Raw genomic sequence first — 20,036 nt, forward strand, 5'->3', positions numbered from 1 at the left:
AGACTCATGTATTTCAAAGATAATTTTAAAAACAGAAAAAGGCTCAGCTAAAATCCCACTTCCTTCCTCATTTCCCCAGCCTGCCTTCTGGTACTGCCCCTTCACGTCCTTACTTCTACCAACCTTAGCAGCACTAGGGATGGCACTGAACTAGGCAGCATGGTATTCAGAAGTCTGGGCAGTGGGTGAGGTGAATGAACCGAAATAAATGACAGTGAATCATGTTGTATGACAGAAAATAACAAAAGTCAGTAAAGCAACTAACTTTCAATTAAAAACTGATTTAAAAAAAAAAAAAAAAACGACCATGAAAAATGCTTGTTAAGATTCTACAGCTGTTCATCTTCCAGTTTTCTTGTCTCTTGGGTTGTCAGAGTAACAATGATCAAACAGCTAATATTTGTTAAGGACCTAACTGTTCTAAGTGATTTATTTGTGTAACTCAATATTCACCAATACCCTGAGGAAGATGGTATCATCATCCCCATTTTACAGATCAACACACTGAGGCACAGTCAGGGTAGATAACTTACCCACAGTCACCCAGTTTGTAATAGGCAGAACCAGGATCAAAACGCAGACCATCTGACTCCAGAGCCAAAAACCTAATGACTACACTATATAATGAGTCATATAACCAGTATGCTTAGCTCTGCTAAGAAAACCAATGGAAAAATAAAGTTACATATAAAAAACTATGCATGACTTAGAAAACACTATATTTACCAAAATTTGATGCAGTAAATACACAACTCTTTTTCATCTCAACTCTTTCTCATCTCTTCCATTTTCCAATTCAGCAAGAGGAATTTAAAAACTTATACTCCAAGGTTTCAAAAAAAAAAAAACACAACACTTGACAAGTTTCTAAAATACCACTTTGCAGGTAAGAAGAAAATGAAGTCAGATACTCACTGGCCAGACTGGAAGTCCTTTTCATTCACAACTGCACAGTTAGTTAAAGATAATTCGTCTGTAGGACATCTTGCAGCTTGCATACTCTATAAGAATGAGTGATTAGGAAAACAAAATTAAGTCACCTTTTATATCCTTAAAGAATATGTTATGCCTTCCTGTTCTCTATTTCCCATTACTTGTAATAAACACAATGCTTTTGACTCCGGGCACCCCTTCCTCTGTGGCAATAGCAAACCCTGCCTCTCAGAAGCTGTTCCTTTCCCATTCCACGCGCTCCTACAGGCCTGCCAATCACAGCACACAGGCCATCATCACAGTCCTAATCCATCCATGGGGTTTCACATAGACAGGAGCTAGAAGACAGGTGCTCTCCCTTGTGTCACCACCAAGTGAAGAAGGGCTTTCTGCGCTGAAAGAATAAAACTATCACAGAGAAAGCAAAGGTGAGAAAGACCGACACCTTGAAACTCAGACCCGACAAAGAAGTTAAAGCCCTGGAGACCAGTTCTGAAAGTTGGCTGAGTCAATAAATCCCCTTTTCCTCAAGCTTACGTGGGTTGGGTTTTCCATTTCTTCAAAAGACAAAAGATTCTGACTGATAAAAATGCAATGATATAAATTTGATACAGTATATCATGAAAAAGCATTTCTTCATAAGAGATCCCACGTAGTATGAACCATATCTCCTGTAGACTAATAAAAGCTATCTTCCAAGTATCTCCCAACAAAAATAATTACAGGTATATTTAATATAAAATGGCAATTAACTGTCCTTTTGGCCAACAGCTATGAGAAAAACATTCCTTCATACAATGTATGTAACCAATAATCCTTCCTCCATCCTCTAGGGTTTCCTAGTTAGTGAAATATGACATTTGTAGCCTGTTTATGACTAACATGCTCATTCTTCAAACATCAAGCCAAAGCTGATTCTCCGTAAATTCGTCTTCCAAATACAAATTTATAGAGGGAAATAAATTACTCTGCTTTGCTTTTGTTTGAAACTAAAAGGCTAGTTTCCACACAGCTATCCCAGCCGTTCAGAGCAATGGACTCTGAAGTGGGGCACGCGCACCTGAAAGGTTTGCAGGATAATCCTTTGGGGTATAATTTAGAACATGACACAAATAAGGTTTAGGTCACAAGTCTGCTTTCCAAATGAGACAGTACTTCTGCCCATAGTCACAGTCTGACCAGCCACCTGATCAAAATGTGCAGACCTTGTTTCCCACTCGCCCTAGGGTCTCTCTCACCTACAAAAGCTTCTTTCTCTTACATTCTCCTCTCTTCCCTAACTCTGAGCCCCTTGCCTAGTCAACTCCTACTCGTCCCAGTCTCTCAGCTCAGGAATTACATCTTTTAGAAGACCTTCCTAAACACCTTCCCCTCCTGAAAACACAAATGTCAAATGGAAGAATATTTTTTACTGTCTGTTTATACTGCATGAAAGACATAAGACTCTTAAGGACTGAGACTGTACCCTGTTCGCGTCTACAGTTCTCAAGGCTAAGACAGGGCTTAGATACAGTCAGTGCTCATCAGACATTTGTTGAACAGATGAACTTAGTATGTATGGATCAATACAATCTACCTCAACTGCAGAATAAACAATTCAAAGAACATGGATGCAAAGGACATTTCAAGGTTATTCAGGAACTGATACAATTTAATTAACACACAGAATTGATACACCCAAAGTTATTTTAAAATTTACAAAATGCTAACTTAACCTTTCCCTTTGTGAACTTGCTTTCTTGCCAAAGATTTGGTGTCCTTTAAAAGAGTGAAAAACTCTGTAGAAGTCATCTGGCTGGGTAACTGAAACAGATGCTATGAGCAAAAGGCCTCCCTACTGGAATCTAGAAGCATCTGTGTTTTTATGGCAAGCCAAGCAGGATATCTCATTTTCTCATTAGAATATAAGTCCCTATAAATAGTCGCTGTTTACTTATCACAATAAAGGCAAAGGAAAATTCCACAGTTTTTCTAATACTGACCTTGCCTCTAGGAAACAATGACAAAAGCCCAGCCACAATGTCCACGTAACTACTATGAAATGAACATATTGAAACTGACAGGAAATTTTAGTTATAAGTTTAACTATTTGAGTTACTAGAACATTTAACTGTCTAAAGACTATAAAATGTTTTCCTTAATAACTTGAAATGTAAAGAATTATTAATTCATCGCTTCTCAAAAGTATGAAAATCTCAACAAACCTTTAAAGGAAACCTTAGCAGAAGTAATTATATCATTGAGCTTCCCTGGTGGCTCAGATGGTAAAGAATCTGCCTGCAATGCATGGGAGCCGGGTTTGATTCCTGGGTCAGGAAGATCCTCTAGAGAAAGGCATGGCAACTCACTTCAATACTCTTGCTTGGAGAATTCCATGGACAAAGGAGCCTGGAGAGCTACAGTCCATCGGGTTGCAAAGAGTCGGACACAACTGCGTGACTAACTAATGACATCATTACTTATGTGAGAGCCTTTAAAGTATAGGAAGAGAACTGGCTTCTTCTCTTCCAAAAAAAAAAAAAAACGGGAGAGGGGTGTAACCAGGACTCCTCCAGACAACACTGCAGGTTTTCAAATTTAAATAACATACTTTTGTCCAAAGATTAGCTTTAAAAATTAGATTTCTAAGTATATGCTTTATTTTTTACTGAAGAATTAGTAGGGCAAAATTAAAAAGAAAAAAACCAAAGCATGTAGTACCTGATTAAAAGACCTCATTACAAATAACCGCAACACTCATGAACCCACTGGTCTTCTCTGTGGTGCTTCAGGCCTAGGTTACATGTCTCCAGAGACACAAATTCCTCCACAGGAAACGGAAGTAGGACAACCTATGTGAACCTGCTCCAGAGCCAGCTCAACTAACAGGTCTCGCTCAACTATGTGTTTCCTGAAAAATAACATTTTAGAAATGTACTGTGCAATAAAATAACCACTAGACGCATTATTAAAATTAAAACTAGTTAAAATTTTAACACTCAGTTCTTCAGGTGCACTAGTCCCATTCTGAGAGCCACACGTGGCTATTAGGGATCACTGCAGACAGTTTCACTGGACATAGCTAGTCTAAAGCAGTGTGAGAAAGGCCATCAGTAACACCTGTCTTGAGGCCTATGGAATCACTCTGCTATGACTCCTGAAATAATAATTTCCATTAAAATTCTGAAGTTCTGCGGGACTAGAAGTGATAGGTAGAAATAAGTCAAACTTGTATGTCCTATAGTAATCTTGTGGAGAGTCTGTAAGAATACCCTTCACACTATCCATCTCAGACTAGTAACTATTCACATAGATGAATCTCCTGACATCCCGTAAGGCCTTAAAATTCCTTTACAAAATTTATATTGGAAAAAAAAAAGAAAAGACTTCCCATTTCGGTATTCAAAAGAAACACACACACATATACACACACACACACACAAAGGAAAATGTAAAAGCTGATAGCACCAAATACTGGCAAAGACGTGATGCAGTTTCTTAAAAGGTCAATGTGCCCCAGTAGATCGATCTCTAGATTTTAAGTCAAGAGAAATGAAAATGATGACCTGTACACAAATGTCCACCAGCAACTTTATTCATAAATCAAAAATGGAAACAACACAAAGATCTGCCAACAGTTGAATGGATAAACAAACTGTGGCACAGGCATACAATGGACACTACCCAGCAATTAAAAAGAAACTACGTCCTGATATACGTAACAGCATGCGTAAACCTCAGACCATAACGCCGAGTAAAGCCAGATCCTTAAAAGAGGTTATTTAAGCCTCATCTTAGAATCAGATGAAATCTCAGAAGAGAAAAAATTAATCTAGAATAACCATACACACACAAAATCAGTGATTGACTGGGATGGGGGTGAAATGGACAGCAAAAAAGCAAGAATTTTTTGAGATAGTTCTATGTCTTGATCATATTTTATTGTGCAGAGGTTATACCTCAATGAAGTTGAGAAATGACGGTCTGTTTTTTTTTTTAATGGTTGGGCAGTCTCCAATAATTCCCATTGCAAAGATGGTATAAATGTTCAAACTACAAAATATAGTTTGGATGCAAGGTACCTACACTCATGCAACAAAGGCCTAATCAAGAGACCCAATCTCTTGCCTACTGCAAGAGAGATAGCTAGGTTTCCAGAAGAGACAGTTCTCTTTCCAACCAGGTCTCATCTCAACTGTAGGAATCACAAACCAGGAGAATGGCCAGATCTACCTCCAAAAGGCCGTCTAAGGTTACCGACCATACTGGCCTGCTAGTCCTGGGCACAGAATGTAAAAAGAGGAAGCATAAAACCTACACTCTTGTGTGTGTCTCATACTAACTAAGATTGGCAGTTCTTCCTCCAGAGAAGAGTTAAGACTTTTTTTTCCCCCCTCTGTATAATTCTTCCTTAAGAGGCAAGGAATTTGATCTAAAGTTCTACTCTCCCCCTGGACAGGAACAGAAACATGAGGACATGGGAAAAAAATCCACACCTACCCAAACATACACAAGAGGATTAAAGGAGATACTATGATTTACCTGGTACAGAGTAAATATTCAATAAATCTCAGCTATTATTATTATGACTATCATAGAGATATGTAATAATTGTTTGTAATAGAAAAAAAATTCACAACCTAAAGCTAAATAAATGCCATGAATAGCACCATGGTTAAAAGCATTACAAGTACGCAGCAATCTAAAAGGTCAAGGTACCTCTGTATGTACTGACAAGGGGAATATCCACAATATAGTGCAAAGTTTTAAAAAAAGGTATAAAACAGTATTATAAAATAGTATGTAGAGTATGCTTTTTAATTAAAAAAAGACATAGTGAATTGTTAACAGTAGCTATCATTGAGGTGAAACAAGAAGGTGTAAGTGAAACATCTTCACTTTTCAGAGTTCTGAATGGTTGGAACTATTTTACAATAAATAACCCTTATCTTAGGAAAATAATTTTAAATATAGAGAACTTTTATGTACAAAGTCGTCCTCTATGGCATTACTTTACAGTGATGAATCAGAAGCAAATTAAAAGTCCTATTTCAAAATGATAGCTATGTAAACTAAAACATGTCTACTTCCTATATCCTCATAATATTCAAATCACAGAATAGTATACATATACGTGTGTGTGTATATATATATACAGAATAGTATATATATACATGTGTGTGTGTATATATATCTCAAACTGTAAAGTAAAATTTATATACGTATATATATACACACGTATATAAATTTTACTTTACAGTTTGATATTTTCAAGTACAGCAAAGCAATTAAAAACACATCAAAATGTAAAAACAACTGTGACTGGAAAATGGGACTATGAGTGATTTAATTAATTTTCCTCTTTTCTGCATTTTCCAACTTAAAAATTACATAGGTGTTATTTTACTAGCCAAATTAAAAGTTTTGTATTAAAGCTAATTGATGGTATATTTCATTTCAGATCTTTGTTTCTGCACAAACAGTGATGACCTCACACATTAGGAAAATAACTGTAAGGATACTGTCATTATTCATGAAAATATAAGACAACGTCTCATAATTTGCTTATTGTGTTTTTTCTTCATAATTAAACCATGTTGGTTAAATCTAGTTTTCTTTGACTACAGTGTGACAAGGAGTTTTGTCCATAAATTAAGAAAACATACTTTTTATTAATAAGCTCAGTAAGAAATTAAAAATATGATCTGAAGCATAGAATCTTTTGATAAATATACAAAGAATTAAAATTTTGTTTATACTGGGTGGATTAACCAATGATTCAGCATTAAAATGAACACCAAATCATAAACTAGTTAACTGAGTCCTTGGCTTTGTGAATAATTTCCTCTCCATGACTGCATTAATTTGGGAAAGTTCATTAATGCCTCAAAATACATTACTTTAAAATTTGGAGAAGTACCTGGAACAATATAACAGGCACTCAATAAATACTTGTGGAATTAAAAAAATTGTTTGAGAAATATATCTAGAAAGCTAATCAATATAAGATCCATATGAAGAAAACCAACAGAAGCACATACTGTAAGGATATCATCAACTCCAAATTAACCTATGTATTTAATGTAATTATAAGAAAATCCCAATGGGACTTTAGCAAACTCAATCTAAACTGTAACTGGCAAAGTAAATGTAGTAGGCAAAATGAGAGGGGAATGAAGTTTTTTCTAATTTGGGAAAGCAGCCAAGCAAAATTTCAGAAAGAATGAGACTGGCCCTACTAGACATACCATCAGTTCAGTTCAGTTCAGTTGCTCAGTCGTGTCTGACTCTTTGCAACCCCATGAATCACAGCACGCCAGGCCTCCCTGTCCATCACCAACTCTCGGAGTTCACTCAGACTCACCTCCATCGAGTCAGTGATGCCATCCAGCCATCTCATCCTCTGTGGTCCCCTTCTCCTCCTGCCCCCAATCCCTCCCAGCATCAGAGTCTTTTCCAATGGGTCAACTCTTCGCATGAGGTGGCCAAAGTACTGGAGTTTCAGCTTTAGCATCATTCCTTCCAAAGAAATCCCAGGGTTGATCTCCTTGCAGTCCAAGAGACTCTCAAGAGTCTTCTCCAACACCACAATTCAAAAGCAGCAATTCTTTGGTGCTCAGCTTTCTTCACAGTCCAACTCTCACATCCATACATGACCACTGGAAAAACCACAGCCTTGACTAGATGGACCTTTGTCGGCAAAGTAATGTCTCTGCTTTTGAATATGCTGTCCAGGTTGGTCATAATTTTTCTTCCAAGGAGTAAGCGTCTTTTAATTTCATGGCTGCAGTCACCACCTGCGGTGATTTTGGAGCCCCCAAAATAAAAGTCTGACACTGTTTCCACTGTTTCCCCATCTATTTCCCATGAAGTGATGGGACCAGATGCCATGATCTTCATTTTCTGAATGTTGGGCTTTAAGCCAACTTTTTCACTCTCCTCTTTCACTTTCATCAAGAGGCTTTTGAGTTCCTCTTCACTTTCTGCCATAAGGGTGGTGTCATCTGCATATCTGAGGTTATTGATATTTCTCCCGGCACAGTAATTAAACCACTGTAGTGGAATTCCCTGGCAGTCCAGTGGTTAGGATTCTGTGCTTTCACTGAGAGCTTGGGTTCCCTCCCTGGTTAGGAAACTAAGATCCCACAAGCTGCCTGGTACAGTTCAAAAAAAAAAAAAAAAAACACACACACACACAAAAACTACATAGTACTAGTATAGAAACAGTTCAATGAAGTAGAAAAAGCAATCCAGAAACAGAACCAGGCAAGAACTTAATAGGTAAAATTTAGAAACAGTAGAGGAAAGCTGAACTATTCAATAAAAGGCACTGAGACACTGATTATCCACTAGGCGGCTGGGGCGGGGGGCAGTGTCACTAATAATAGCTAATGTGTTTTGAGAGCTTATTTCACGCGAGGCACTGTTTTAAAAGCTTTACACACCTGCAAACACCCTAGCTCACAATTCTCTTTCCTACTGCCAAAATCTAAAGAACACTATTTGCCTCACTCTAGCTAACATTTTTGTTTTCTCATAACACAAGAATATTACTTCTCTCTAAATGATTTTTTAAACATGACTCATTCTGAATTTTGTATACTTAGAAGAGGAAAAAAAAGTCTAATTTTTAGGTGAATAAACTAAAAGACTGTGTTTTAATCCCACAGTTACCTCTAATTTGACTCAGGTACATAATGGAGGTCCATTTGGTCCCATTCAAGGGTCACAGCATCCTATTCTTAACCTTACAGAAGCATCTTAAGGCATACATCTCAAATGCATAAGGAGGTAGAAACCCCCACTTCAATGTTTCTTAGTACATCCGCTATGCTGTGTAATCATCACCACTCTCTCTGATTCCAGGACACTTCCAGCCCTCCAAAAAGAAACCCTGTACCCATTATCAGTTAGTCCCAGTGCTCACCTCCCGCATCCCTTGGCAACCACTAATCTATTTTCTATCTCTACGGACGTGCCTATTCTGAACATTTCATATAAATAGAATCACACAATCTGTCATCTTTGTGACTGGCTTCTTTCACTCAGCATAATGTTCTCAAGATCATCGAGGCTGCTGCTCACAACAGCACACCATTCCTTTCCAGGGCTGGATCGTGTTTCACCGTATGGGTAACCCGCATTTGTTTTATCCATATTAGCTGATGGATAATTCCCACTTTTTGGCTATTATGAATAATGCTGCTATGAACATTCATGTACAAGTTTATCTATGAACATACATTTTCAATCACTTGCTGGACTTGCTGGATCATTCTATGTTTAACTTTTTGAAGAACTGCCAAACTGTCTCCCACAATGGCTGAACCATTTCACATTCCCACCAGCAGTATATGAGGGTCCCAAATTCTCTACATCGTCACCTTTTTTAAACTATAGCCATCCTAGTGGGTGTGAGGTAGTATTTCACTGTGGTTTTGATTTTTATTTCTCTGATGACTATGCTGGTGAACACGTATCTTTCATGTGCTTGTTGGTTATTTTCACATATTTTTTGGAGAAATATCTATTCAAATCCTCTGCCCATTTAAAAATCAGGTTTCTTTTTATTACTGAATTGTAACGGTTCTTTATACATTCTGGATGCTAGACTTTTATCAGACATATGATTATTAAATATTTTCTCACATTTTGTGGGCTCTCTCTTCATGTCTTGGTAGTGTCCCTTGATATATGAAAATTTTAAATTTTGATGAAGTTCAATTTATCTAAAAAAATCACTGTTTCTACCACCAGAGACAGAAATCAAACAGATGAGTTTAGCCTGCTGAAAATTTTATATAAATGGAATCACTTCAGTATTCGTGCCTGGAGTATCCCAAGGACAAAAGAGCCTGGTGGGCTACGGGTCCATAGCGTCACAGAGTTGGACACGACTGAAGCAACTTAGCATACCATGTATTATTCCATGTCTGACTTCTACCCTTCAATATTATGATTACAAGACTCATCCAAGTTTTGGCATGTAGCAATAGCTCATTTTCCTTGCTTTTTATAGTGTATAATTATATGAATATGTCACTACTATTTATCCATGAGTTGTTTCCAGTTCTTAATCATGAATACTGTTGCTAACAATATGTTTATACATGTCTTTTTAATAATATGCCTATGCATTTCTACTGGATATCTATACTATATATATATATATACATACACACACGTGTATATACACATATATACATGTACACACACACTCCCCTACACCTACCCTCTCCCGTAGAATGGCTGGATCACAGGCATACGTGCACATGTTCAGCTTTATGGGAATTTTGCCTAAGGTATACGATGTGGTGTTCTGATATAAGCATACCTTCGTAATGATTACGGTAACAAGCTAATTAATAGACCCATCACCTCACAGAGTTACCACTTTGTGTGTGTGGTAAGAACACTTAAGATTTACTGTCTTAGCAAATCTTAAGAATACAATGTTTTTAAAATTAACTGTAGTTACTATGCTATCTAGTATTTCAAGGTCCATCAGGGGACCTGATTCTTGATATTGCAGGAAATAACCTGTGTTTTCTTAAATGTTTGAAAATTGGATATAGGTGAAGGTATTAAAGGAAAGACAATTCAATAACCCTGAAATCTAGAAATAACAAGGTTGAGTATACATTTGGAAGGAAATCTGGGGGGGGGGGGGCGGAAATCATCAACAATTTGTAAGAAATTGAATCCAAGAGGTTACAATCCTAAATCAATGGTCCTCAATTTAGGCATTCACCAGAATCACCTACAGAACTCTTAAGGGATTGAAGGGGCCCCACCCCCAGAGTTTCTAATTTAATCAAGGTGAGGGACAGAATCTGTACTTCTAACAAGTTCTCAGGTGATGCTCATTATTAGCTGGTCTACAGATTCTACTTTGAGAATCAATGCACTAAGAGAACAAAACTTAAAAAAAAGTTTCATTTCCTTCTACAATAGAAGAGAAGAAAATATAGGAAAGAAGGCTTCAATAATGCTTTTGGTCCATTTCATCCTTTACCTTAATAAAAGTTTATAATTAAGTTTATTTTGATGCTTGATAAGTAGTAAACTGATTCAAAGTCCATATAAACAAAAAACAGACTTCATAAATGAAGATCAAGAAAAAGGACTGTATTAGAGGCCAGCAGCTCTTTAAAATTAGATCTATGCTACATTACTAATGACTTGGATAACAAAATAAACAAGAGTATTCAGTAGCCTGGCAGAAAACATAACATTAAAATACATACCCTGTCTGATTACTAGGTTAATCAGAAATAGTCATTCATCCATTCAACAATCATTCCATGCCAGGCTCTGTTCTAAACAGTGGGATCTAAGTTTGCTATCATCTCACAAAATTTTGTCAGTACTATTCTCCAGGAGAAAAGTCTAACTAGGCTAACTAAAATGTTTTAATCTCCCCAAAACTGGTATTTTTTGGAAGACCCAGAATTAGTGATAATTTCTAGTTTCATTGTTTGTCTAAGTAAGAAAATGTTTGTTCATATGCACATAAAACTAAAAAACACTTTACACTCAAAAAAAAAAAAAATCCACCAGTGATGGGAATTCCCTGGCAGTCCAATGATAAGGACTCCCCACTTCCACTGCTCAGGGCACAGGTTCAATTCCTGGTGGGGGAACAAAGATATCGCAAGTTGCTTGGCCAAAAAATAACAATAGTAATTTTTAAATTAAAAAAAAAAGTGAATGCTGGATTTCAAAAATGACAACATATTTGTTACTTTAATAATTTTCCCATTTTCTCTTGCCAAAGATCTACATGCTGCTGCTGCTGCTGCTAAGTCGCTTCAGTCGTGTCCGACTCTGTGCGACCCCTATAGACGGCAGCCCACCAGGCTCCCCTGTCCCTGGGATTCTCCAGGCAAGAACACTGGAGTGGGCTGCCATTTTCTTCTTCAATGCATGAAAGTGAAAAGTGAAAGTGAAGACGCTCAGTCGTGTCCGACTCTTAGCGACCCCATGGTAGCTACTGCAAAATACATCAGAACTTAACACTTCATTCCGAATTTAGTAAAGGACCAAAACACTCTGCATTACTCATAAACAGCTGATGCTAATTCACTTGATTTCAAATCTATACAGCACAAAGTTGCAATAAATTATTAGCACTTTTTGGCTTCATGGTTTAAAAAAAGGAAGGAAAGAGGAAGAGAGGGAGGAAAGAAATGAGCTTATCAGCTTCTTGGAGTAATTCAGCTCAGTTTTACTGAAATGATCTTTATATCTGCCCCTGTTGAATATAAGGAAAAAATATAAGTCAAAATCAATGGCAATAAACTTAAACATAAAACAATTTAAAGGAGGAGAGACTGAGTTGCTCCTAAAATTCATATGGAAAAGGGCCAAGAAATGCCAAATGAAGAAAAATGAGCGGCTAACCCTACCAGATAGCAGGAATAATTTTTAAGCTATGGCAATTAAGACACTGATAGCGGTGCACATACAGACAAATAGAACAATGAAACAGAAAAGAGATCAGATGTAGAGTGGCTATAAAACAGAGGTAGCATTACAAATCAGCAGGAGAAAGGATGGACTCAACACATGATATTGAGACAACTGGTTATATATACGGAAAGATAAAATTAGCTTAATTCACACCAAACACAAAAATAAATTCCAGATGAATCAAACACCAAAATATGAAAAGCAAACCATTAAACCTTTCCAAAGAAAATCTTTCTGACTTCAAAGTGGGAAAAGATCCTAAAACATATAAGCACACTAATACACAGAGGTTAAAAATGGGTAGTTATAACTACAATAAAATTTAAATCTAAAACTCTACATACATGAAAAGATCATCACTAAACAGCTCAACAACAACAAAAATGGGCAAAGGATATGCAAAGGTAATTCACAGAAGAGGAAACTCCAATGATCAATATGAAAAATGCTCAATCTCACTAGTAATTAGGGAAAATTGCAAATTTAAACAACAGTATTATTTTATACCTATCATATTGTAAAAATTAAAATATCTCAATATTAAGTGCTGGAGAGGACATGAGGAACAGGTAATCATACACTGTTGGTAAGAACACAAACTTGTATAACTAGGTAAAGATAAAGGTAACTGATTACCCAGCAATTCTATGTAGCAATTCTACAGAGTATAGATCCATGTCTCTAGACATATCCTAAAGAAATTCAACATACATATGCAAGGAGATATAGTCAAAAAAGTATGTATTACTGTATGTATGAGTATTTTCTTCTCTGCATACCAGAAGAAATAAAATTTGAAAACCACCTAAATTGTCCTCTAAGAAAACAGATAATTGTGGTATATTTACAAAATAGACTACTACACAATAAACAGAATTACCTAACTCTACATAATTCCAACATGACAATCTCAAGTGAAAAAATTCAGGTTGCAGAAGGAGATATACAATATAACACCATTATATACATTTTTAAAACACACAAAACAATATATTGTTTAGGGACACAAACCTACATGGACGTGAACAGAAAGGATTTATATCAGCTTTAGGCTAGTGGTTATTTCTGGGGGGTTAAAAGATATAAAGCAAATATCTCAATATGTAAATACTTTTACAATCTGGGCAGTGAGCACATGGATATAGGTATATATTATCTGCTGTACTTTTCAGCATACTTGAAATCTCTTAAGATATATATGACTTATTCTTGTTTAAAATGCACAGAACTAGAAATAGTTACAGTCATACAAGGACTATCTAGCTTGCATCATAAAAAAAATAAGTAGGAAATCATGAGTTTGAATCACCAGGAAATTGAAGGCAGTGTAAGGTGGGTCTCAAGAGCCCATTCAAGGGCATTAACACTGAAGTACGATCAAGGACTACATTACGAGATTTTTCCCTAATACACTATAACCAGAGTATGGACCCTTCAGAATAGCATTACAGCAAGCACCTAGTGCACTGCCAACACAGCTGTTTCCAAGAGTTCACTGTTCCACCAATGCAAGAATTTCCAACAGTAAAACAATATACTTTCACCTTACACCTTTGCACTGACTTAAATACTTATAAAGAATACCTTAATCATCAATTCCTCTGGGTTTCAGAAAGAAGCTATCTGATAGTGCTGTAAAGAGTTCAATTCTGTTTTCTAAAATGTACTGCCTTTGAAGATACTTAATAAAATCACAAGAGTGACACACAAAAACAGTAACTATTGCATACGAGATTGCAAAAAGATGATATGCTTTGGACTGCAAAGCTCTGACTTAGAAATGTAACTATGAGACATTTTAAATTATTTGTTTTGACTTGTGGTACTGCCCATGAACTATTCCTAATTTACCACTGTGTTCCAATCTGAAGGTTGGTTTTTGGTAAGTATGTCATTCACCCATAAAAATGTTATCAATGGTTAGGTTTCTGGACTAGACTACAAGAGATTTTTCAATATGCTAGCCTGACCCAGACCATCAGCCAGATGAGGTAAATTTCACTTCTAACGTCTTTCTAAACCCTTTTCAACAGCTAAGAGTGTTCTCTCCCTTTGATTCCTATTTAACATCATCTTGCTCCTATTTCTTAAAACAAATTACCTCCACAAGTTATAAGGATTTATGAAGAAAACAATCCATTGGTTTTATTATCCTTAATGCATGTATATTTTCAGAAAGGGACTGCTAAATCTCCAATACGTGACATGTCTAGTAATTTTAAAAGAGTACAGAGGACTTCCCTGGTGGTCCAGGGTCTAAGACTCGGCGCTCCCAAAGCAGGGGGCCTGAGTTCAATCCCCGGCCAGGGAACTAGATCCCACAAGTCGCAACTAAAAGCTCCTGCATGCCACAACTAAAACTCGGTTCAGCTAAATAAATAAATAAAATCTAAAAAAAGAAAAAAAGAGTACAAAAAAGTTCAGGCAATGTGGAAAGCCTATCTTCCTCCTTTTCCTTTTTCTTCAGGAGTGGGTTGAGTGGTAGCTTAAGGGACCCTGGCATGCAACATCAGGGGAACTTCACTAAGGAGCCTCTCCCCACCTAGAGTCAGCTCTCCTTAGCTATAAAGGCTACATTTCAGATTCTTTTCTCTGCTTCTCATTCCATGATTCCAGAGCAGTTGCAGCATGAGAGTTCTGAAAATCGGTGTGGGGGCCGGAGGCAGTGGCAGCCATCTGTACATGGAGGTCATTTATAAATAAGAGTCTACAGTCAATGTCAGTACTAAGAATTACAACATTAGCATCTTGATTCATTACGAGCAAAAATTTAAAAGAACTGAGAAAATCTATTACCTAATTGAATCTTTCAAAACGCCAAAAGGAACCAGATATGTTTAAAATGATCATATTATAAAATGTATCCAACCTGTCATTCCATATTTTTCTCATATAACAAATACACTAAAACAATAAAGACAAAAATTATTTTCTTTCAGGTTCTTTATTTTTAAGATTAGGGGCTTCAAAGTAATTTAGGGATTAACCAAGTTCTGATGACCTTGGAGCTATATATTGAATAACATCACACAGTTTATTTTTCAGTTTCCCAGATGGACTAAATATGATGCTTTCTTTTTTGGACAGCAAAAGCAAAGGAAAAGAAATACAGATTACTAATGCTATCATCAGCAACAGTGATACAACAAATCTTCAGGAACAGAGCGAACATAAATACCGTTTACAAGATGATGTCAGAATGCCAAAATTAACTAAACCAACCCAAAGCAGCAATAACTCAAGATAGCTTTTCTCCCACAAAGAGGAAATACAGAACCCATTTTAAGAGAATTACAAGGCTCACCCTATTTGTTAAACATGGATGGGTAGTTGTTAGTTATGGCTACAGGAAGACAAGACAAGACAATCTGAGATGGGCCAAAGGGGTTTAGATTTTCCAAAAGGTAGAAGGTAGTTTTAAAAAATTAAACTTTGACAGAGGCTCTAAAATGTTTTAGGTAAGAAGGTAAATCTACCCTTTATACCCTGTCAACTAAATTGGGGAACTGACCTGAGTTCAAATCCTAACCTTGCTTCTTGCAGGCTGTGAACCTGCAAGTTACTAAGCCCCTCTCTCAGAGTAAACAAAGTTAATACTATTTACTTTGCAGGAAGGTTTGTCCAGATTCACGGAGAAGGCAATGGCAACCCATTCCAGTACTCTTGCCTGGAAAATCCCATGGATGGAGGAGCCTGGTAGGCTGCAGTCCATGGGGTCGCGAAGAGTTGAACACAACTGAGTGGCTTCACTTTCACTTTTCACTTTCACGCATTGGAGAAGGAAATGGCAACCCACTCCTGTGTTCTTGCCTGAAGAATCCCAGGGACGGGGGAGCCTGTTGAGCTGCCGCCTATGGGGCTGCACAGAGTCAGACACAACTGAAGCGACTTAGCAGCAGCAGCAGCAGTTTGTCCGGATTAAATGAGATATATTTGTAGTTAAGCAATGGTACCTGAAGTGTACTGATATTGCCAGCCTAGAAGAGGGTCTCTAGCAGCATGCTGAAGGCCTGCTTCTGACCCCATTGTATCCTACCTTTTATCAATGACTAGAATGGAGATACAGAAGGCAGCGTTATTAAACCTATGGCTCTTCAAATGAAAAAACACTGGAACAGAGCACCACTATGATGCATAAAATGAAAGAATCAAAGAAACCTTCAATAGGTAGCAGAAACGGACCCCAAAAAAGTGAACTGCAAAGGGGATAAATGTAAGGTCTCACACTTAGGTTCAACAAAACAACTGCTCAATACCTAGAATGTAGGGGTATTGGGGGCCGGGGTGGGGTGGGGGGGAGGTGTGCTGATTTTAAAAGAACACTGGAGCTGTAACTGACTTTAAGTTCAGTATGGGTGGGCCAGGCTTCCCAGGTGGCTCAATGGTAAAGAATCTGCCTGCCAATACAGGAGATGTGGGTTCAATTCCTAGGTAGGGAAGATCCCCTGGAGGAGAAAACAGCAATCCACTCCAGTATTCTTGCCTGAAAAATCCCATGGACAGATGAGCCTGGTGGGTTACAGTCCATAGAGTTGCAAAGAGTCAGACACGACTGAGCACTCAGTATGGGCCAAGGGTGTGATTTACTGCAGAAAAAAGCGAATACAATTTCAGCCTGTATTAGTAACGGTATTGTCCAGCATCAGAGAATAATAGTTCAAGGAGATTCTTCACTGATCACCATATTAGACTCTTGAGCACATTTTATCAATAGAAGAAACACTGACAAAAGAGAACATTTCCAAAGGAAAGTCACCTAAATGATGAAGGATTTGGAATAGAGGATATTTGGGAAATTGGGGATGTTTACTTTGCAAAAGAGAAAAATCTGAGGGAATATGTAACCTGTTTTAAAACAGCGAGGGAGCTATCACATGAAAAAGGAACTGTTTAGTTCTACAGTTTCGAACAGCAGAAATAATATGTATAAAAATTACATGGAACCCCATACAAAAAAGACTTTTCTAATATGACACTAAAATGGGCTAGCTTTATGGCGTAGCACCCTCTATCACTAAAGTATTAAGACAGCGATTAGATTCACTTCCAACAAAAATGTATTGAGCACCTTTGTCCCAGGCAGCTACAAAGAACTGATGATGACAGTAAACACAAAACTAATACGGTCTTTGCTTTCGTGGAGAGTCAAGTCTAGCAGTGGAGGCAAATAAGCACGCTGCTGCTGCTGCTGCTGCTAAGTCGCTTCAGTCGTGTCCGACTCTGTGCGACCCCATAGACGGCAGCCCACCAGGCCCCCCCCCCCCCCCCGTCCCTGGGATTCTCCAGGCAAGAACAATGGAGTGGGTTGCCATTTCCTTCTCCAGTGCATGAAAGTGAAAAGTGAAAGTGATGTCGCTCAGTGCTGTCCGACTCTTAGCGACCCCGTGGACTGCAGCCCACCAGGCTCCTCCGTCCATGGGATTTTCCAGGCAAGAGTACTGGAGTGGGATGCCATTGCCTTCTTCGAATAATCACACTAAAAAGTTTTAAATGACAGATAAATTTCTAAGGAAAGGAATACAGTTCTTCAAGAATATATGGAGAGTGGAGCTTGGGGGATACATGTATATGTATGGCTGAGTCCCTTTGCTGTCCACCTGAAACTATCACAACATTGTTAACAGGCTATACTCCAATATAAAATAAAAAGTTTAAAAAGAGACAGAAGAGCATATTAACACAGGATCTGACTTGGTATGGGATCAGAACAGGCCTCCCTTGAGTAGCTGAGTGATCTGTGAGTAGGAGGTAAACGGTTGGGAGCAGAACATCATAAAGAAGGGAAACAGCACACGCAAAGTCCTTGTGATAAGAGGTTCAAGGATTGGAAAGGCTTATATAACCCAAGCACAGAGAGTAAGACGGTGAGTGGAGATGCAGGAGCAGAACCACAAAGGGTCTTAAAGGCCCAGTTAAGGATTTGGTCTTCTCCCAAAAGTAATGAGATGCTACTAAAGGGGGGGGATTAAGCAGCAATGTGCATGGCAGAGAATAATCAATGTGGTGAATGGCATAAGGAGACCACCTGGGAGCTTCCTGCAGGAGTCCAGGCCAGAAGTGACAGTGCTTCAGGAAAAGCAGGTGGAAATAAAGATGTAGAGAGGTGGACGGATAGATTGGAGAGATTTTTAGGACGTTAAAATGACAGAACCCATGTAATTAGCCCAGTGGGTGTCTGGATACAGTTTAAAACAGCAATGCCCAAGCCAGATTCTTTGGCTCTAACAATTCCCTTTTTTTTTTTTTGGTGGGGGGGGGGGGGGGGGGGGGGGGGACAGAACTCAGTGATGAATTTTACTTGGGGACAGAGGATATGGAGATGGAGAATTATAAGGAATGACCCACTCCCCATCCGCCAGGCTTCTAACCTATATAGGTGGATGGGTTGTGACGGCATTCGCTGATATAGGAAACTGTAAAAATATTAGGTGGGATAAGACCATGGGTTTATTTGAACAAGATGAGTGTGAGGTGTCTTGGTTTTAAATAGTTTGGCATATTGATCCAGAATTTAAAGAACAGGTCTGGACTGGGAGTAAAATAGTGAGTATCACTGGCACATAGACAGTAGTTGAAACTGGGCTTAGAAGAGGCTGCCTAGGGAGAAAGCACAGCCTGAGGACACAGCCCTGAGGAACATCTGCATTGAATAACACAGTAGAGGCGGGTGAGTCTGCAAAAGAGTGGTCTGACTAAAAACTGGAGGGAGGCTGAAGCCAAGGGAAGAGCGTTTTCCATGAAGGAGGCAACGGTCAACAATGTCAAAGGCTGTTGAGACATCCAGCAAGACAAGGAATGAAAAACATCAATTAAGTTTAGAGGCATGTTTCACTGGCATGATGGGACCAGAAATCAGACCGCAGTGGGTTGAGGAATGAGTGGGAGGAAGGCAAATGGGAGACAAATACAGGAGACAATTCTTATCAAGATTCCTGGCTGTAGGGTGGGAAGAGGAAAGGTGACAGCTGTGGGGGTGGAGGGAGAGTTTGTTTCAAGATGGGAAAAACCTGAGTTCGTTGTTAAAAGGGAGCAGGTGAATACACAGGAATGGGGTTCCTTAGAAGATGGGGAGAGACAGACTGAAGCACAGGTGGAGGGAGTTGTTGTGGAGGAAGTAGCTGCAGATAAAAGATAAGGCTGTGGGGAAAAGAAGAGAAAGAGGCCTAATTAAATGACCTTTAAGGTCTCTTCTCACTCTAGAATCTCCTGACTTACAACTGTGTTCAGGGAGTCTATTTGCGTGTATGCATAACCTATGCAAACTTATTCAAATATTCCAGTAGAAATAAATCAGTCAAGCACATCCTTATCCCCTAATGACGCAGTTAACGTCCCCAGGTTTATGACCAGTAATCTCTAGGCAGGATCCATCCCTCAGAGAGGTTTTTGCTCAACGCACACTGCAGTACAGCACAGAACCAGTCCTATCGCCCCTAGCCAAACCCATACTACACCGCGATCTCAGAGGCTAAAGGAGGAAGTAAAATTTAAAGCCCTGAAACTATAACATACCCTGGTGCATGCAACACGACTGTCATTCATAAAAGCAAAGCGCGACACCTCAAATCCATCCCCACTCCAAGCTCAAGGCATTTCTGCCTGAGCCGGCAGTGACACGTCCCCCGATGGCCGAGGGTTAACAGCCAAAGTCA

At 38.4% G+C, this 20,036-nt stretch overlaps 1 protein-coding gene across 8 annotated transcripts in view; it reads right to left on the reverse strand.

Moving 5' to 3' along the window:
- NSF (N-ethylmaleimide sensitive factor, vesicle fusing ATPase) overlaps window positions 1–20,036 on the reverse strand; it is a 149,247-nt gene that overhangs the window by 128,642 nt on the left and 569 nt on the right. For 4 of the 8 annotated variants that reach the window (XM_042256126.2, XM_042256125.2, XM_060394931.1 and 1 more), the window contains exons 1-2: window positions 3,634–3,818; window positions 916–1,001 (exon numbers count right to left, since the gene is read on the reverse strand). In XM_042256126.2, the coding sequence (XP_042112060.1) occupies window positions 916–1,001; window positions 3,634–3,651 (104 nt within the window). In that variant the 5' untranslated portion in view covers window positions 3,652–3,818. Of the gene's footprint in view, window positions 1–915; window positions 1,002–3,633; window positions 3,819–20,036 lie in introns of those variants that run through there. The other 4 variants (XM_004013003.5, XM_027974387.2, XM_060394932.1 and 1 more) reach the window with 1 other exon arrangement.

Source organism: Ovis aries, chromosome 11, assembly GCF_016772045.2.
Source record: "Ovis aries strain OAR_USU_Benz2616 breed Rambouillet chromosome 11, ARS-UI_Ramb_v3.0, whole genome shotgun sequence".
NCBI classification, from domain to species: domain Eukaryota; kingdom Metazoa; phylum Chordata; class Mammalia; order Artiodactyla; family Bovidae; genus Ovis; species Ovis aries.